This window comes from Mchenga conophoros, linkage group LG15 (assembly GCF_057382185.1).
Source record: "Mchenga conophoros isolate Kocher_MC1m ecotype Shallow Benthic linkage group LG15, M_conophoros_male_GT1.1, whole genome shotgun sequence".
Lineage (NCBI taxonomy): Eukaryota > Metazoa > Chordata > Actinopteri > Cichliformes > Cichlidae > Mchenga > Mchenga conophoros.
This window is the reverse complement of record NC_140540.1, coordinates 31,606,277-31,610,261: the sequence shown is the minus strand read 5'-3', so window position 1 is coordinate 31,610,261 and position 3,985 is coordinate 31,606,277. Positions and strand designations below refer to the sequence as shown.

At 39.3% G+C, this 3,985-nt stretch overlaps 1 protein-coding gene across 1 annotated transcript in view; it reads right to left on the bottom strand.

Moving 5' to 3' along the window:
• Positions 1 to 644: 644 nt before the first annotated feature.
• Positions 645 to 3,985, bottom strand: part of nt5dc1 (5'-nucleotidase domain containing 1) — a 76,195-nt gene continuing 72,854 nt past the window's right edge. The window contains exon 12 of the mRNA XM_085247908.1: positions 645 to 2,863. Coding sequence (XP_085104034.1) covers positions 2,751 to 2,863 — 113 coding nt within the window. The 3' untranslated portion in view covers positions 645 to 2,750. The remainder of the gene's footprint in view (positions 2,864 to 3,985) is intronic.

Here is a 3,985-nt window from a genome sequence, read left to right as displayed (position 1 = left end):
GCGTCATGCTGGCGAATGAGGAGGGGCCGCAGGAAGAGAAGCTTTAAGAGGACCTAATGAACTGTGGCTGAACGAAAAGCCCCAAACCAGAGCTGCTGTAAACTGCAAGAAAAACGTGGATATATACTCAAATAGTAAGTTTAATCAGAACATTCTTTTTTTTCCCCCAAATTGATTGGCTGTTGAATCTCCTGACAAAAAAAAGACTAAATATGTGAGTTTAAATTTGTAAAATATTTGCAATATCTGGGGGAAAAAAATCACACTGATGATGTAGGAGACTCAAAAGTCATGTATCAAATATGAGACACGAGGCGTTTAGTAATAAAGACTAACCAGCCATGTTTAATAGCTACAGACAGAGTTATACATTTGAAAGGAATGATCAAAAAAACACATTCTGTAAATTTAAAGTCAAGGTTTTAGTTAACGCCCAACTTTACAGCATTAAAAATTAAGATTACAGCCTAGACTCTATGAATATGACTTTAGGCAGTAGTAGCCAACTGCTGTCTGATGTTCCACACAGATGGGAGTTGGAGTCACTCAGCTGCTCTTATCATGTTTGTGCTAATGTGTTTTTTTGAATTTTAATGGAATCTGTGCAGCAAAAGTCGTCAGTTTGCAAAGAAATCTCAAACAACTTGTAAGAAAATCAAAGAACATTTTATTTCTTTGACAATACTTCCAACACTTGAACACTTAAGTGAACTTTCCCTGTGGTTTTAAGAACTTAAGAGCACAAATGAATCCAACATAAGGCAAATGCGCATGTCAAATCTTCCAGGTCTATGAGAAACAAAGAGTACAATCACTACAGCTGTATGCATAAAACACTTGCACACACAGCACAAGTAATAATTCACTTTGGATGACCAATCTCACTTACATGCTGCCAGCTGGATGCTGTTCATTATCAAAATATACCGTCTTCACTTGTGAGATGATGGCCACTGTAAAGGAACACTTTGCCATTTGGGAAATCCTATTGTTTGACTTTATCAAAGCCAGATAAGAAGATTTAGACCAGTATCATCTTTGTGAGGTTAGCATAGAGACAGGTCGGGGTCCAGGTTAGCACAAACTAGCATCTACTTTTTGGCACAAAACCTAAGGAATTGAAATTCACATAGTAGGCCTACCTCATGAATTCCATGCCATTCTGCTGCCTTCCCTATAGCAATGATAGCTACCCTAATTGTGAAAATGATTAATCCAAACAGAGTGAACTGTACTGAAGAGATGATGCTAAATCATCTGATAGAAGACATGGAAGAATTCTCGATTTGGCACGATAGATAGAAAAGTCATGTGCAAAGGTACCACGTGCAATCTAAGTGTTCACAAACTGTAGCCGATTCACATTTGGCTTTTATCCCCTTCAATGGAGACCCTTTAACATGCACCAGAACAGAAACAAATAACTGGCATGAATCGAAGGCTAACAAAAGAAAAAAGAAAGTACACAGATCATATCCAAAGAAAAGCATGGGTTGTCTATGTTTTATCTTGTTTTTCGCATTGTTACATTTGGAAGAGTGCTTTGGGCTATGGGTCAGCATTACAGAAGAGGTGAGAAGTACTTCTGCTGGAGTATTGTGAGACACTCAAGATCATTCTGGTCTGGCTATTTTCATGTATCAGTGATCTGAACCCAGCATAAATTCTATTAAACAGAGTTTAGCCCTGGCAAAATTAGGTCTTGCTTACTGCGATCCCTGCAAACAACTAAAGGTCTTCACTGTGCACCAGGGATACTTGGTACTAAGTTATGCTAAACACTTCCTGGATGCACAAAGATAAACCTGATGCCAATCTTCTGTGACTTTGCGGAGTCTTCCCAAACCGAGTGTTCCTTAAATATTATGGCACAACCTGTCTATGCACACCGACAAAATAACCATTCAGAAGTCGGTTAAAGCATACCTCAATCTGAATACAAATGAAGCACAAGTAGAAGTCCACGTTTTTACACTCAAAGAGCACATTTCACTGTTGCAACAAAAGTAATACAAAGAACATCTAGCATAGTCATCATCAGTCATATTATTATTGTTTCCCCAAGTTGTGATTTTTTCTTTTTTGTTTTTTTGTTGTTGAAACAACCATCACAAAGGACAGTATTGTGCTAGTTCTTTAGCAACAATGACCTGAAGAGTAACATCTTCCACTAAACTGACACAGTAGGAACAACAGACCTTAAATCTCGTGTTAAGGTTACTAAAATGCATACAGTGAAACCATATCCAGAAGAGAGGACTACACAATAATACTGTTTTACAGAAATACTCACACAATATTTCCAACAGATCTTTAGGGATAGGTACTCCTGTTTTGCTTACAGTCAATCACATTTTTGAGGTAATAACTTCAGGAAAAAGAGGGCAAAACATTTGATTTTTCTTCAGATTTTGAAACAATTTACCAAGGAAAATAAGAGAAGGCCTCACACACATAAAACAATAAGAACACCGTATCATTACTGAATGTAGATACACACACGCTCACACACTTAGTTTGTCGTATTTCCACGTACACTAAACCACAAAACAATGTTCAAATGTATGCATTATTACAGAGAGATACTGTGGCTTACATTCACATGGTTTCTCTGAAAGGATGAAAAGTGGACGTTTTCTGTGCTCCATAGATGATGGTGGGGTCAGGTGGGGAACTACGGGCATAAATGGAGGAACATTCCTCTCCTGAGAAGGGGTAAGGGAGGATTTTATTTTTCCGTTTCTTTTCTTTTATGACATACTCTCACACCTTTTCAGCAAAGAATCCGGGGGTCTAGGGTAATAGCCGGTGGTGCAGGGCTTATCAGGGGAAAACCTGGGAAACTTGTAATCCAGAGGCAGATCTAGAAAAAGGAAAAATCAAATAGGAAAGTCAGCTGCAAGTGATCACAATTGGTTGGTTTCACAATGGGTTCACCCGAAACCTTGGCTGATTGTGACCCACACCCGTTTTCACTCCTTGGCTCTTGTGATTAGGTAGAGGATCAATAGGGGGTCCATGACCCTCTTAGGCCATGTCCACACTAATACGTTTTCATTTGAAAACGCATTTTTTTCTCTCCGTTTTGGCATTCCGTCCACACTGAGACAGCGTTTTCGTTCAAGGAAAACGCAGCGTTTTGAAAACGCTCTCCAAAGCGGATACATTAGAAAACGCCGTTTTCGCGTCGCAGCGTGGACAGTGAACCCGGAGCCTTTTCGAAAACAATGACACATTTTAGTCATGTGATGCAGTCATGTGACCACGTTTCATGCATGCGCAGTACTGGAACGTAAGCGTTTTCGGCCGTTTCAATGCAGACGCACAACTCTGTGAAAACGACTGAAAACAATAGTGTGGACGCGGAGCGTTTTCAGACGAAAAAGCCGTTTTCAAATTTATCCAGGCTAGTGTGGACATAGCCTTAGGTACACTCCCATAGGGATTATAGCGCCTAAAATCTGGGACACAGCACCAGTTGTTCTTAGAACTGAAGAAGCTTCTCGGATGAAATATCTTCAAGAAATGTAAAGAAGTCCAGATACTTTTCTTTCCAAGCTCCTTAGACTACAATGACCTAGATGATTGAGAATTTTCACAAACATACCTGTACATACATGAACTGGCAGTATCTTAACACTGGGCTCAGGTTTTGTCTAACCCTAACTCTGTTACTTTTAGAGACAGACAAAAAATAGCTTTTAAGGCTTGGAATAATTTTTTGCTCTCCAAGATCAAGGAGCATATTGCTGAGGCTTAGGGTTAGGATACTAACTCGTGAAGACACCATAATGTCTCCTATAGACCAGCCCTGAACCATACCTGCTTTATAATCCTCTTTGACTACAGTGGGTTTCATAATTTGCAAAATACATTTCAAACATATTCAGTAAGAATTTAAAATAGCCACTGAACCCAAAGACACATTAGGAAAGGGTTTATTGAGGTCATAGAGCAAGGGAGCTGAAGGGTAATCTTCCCATAA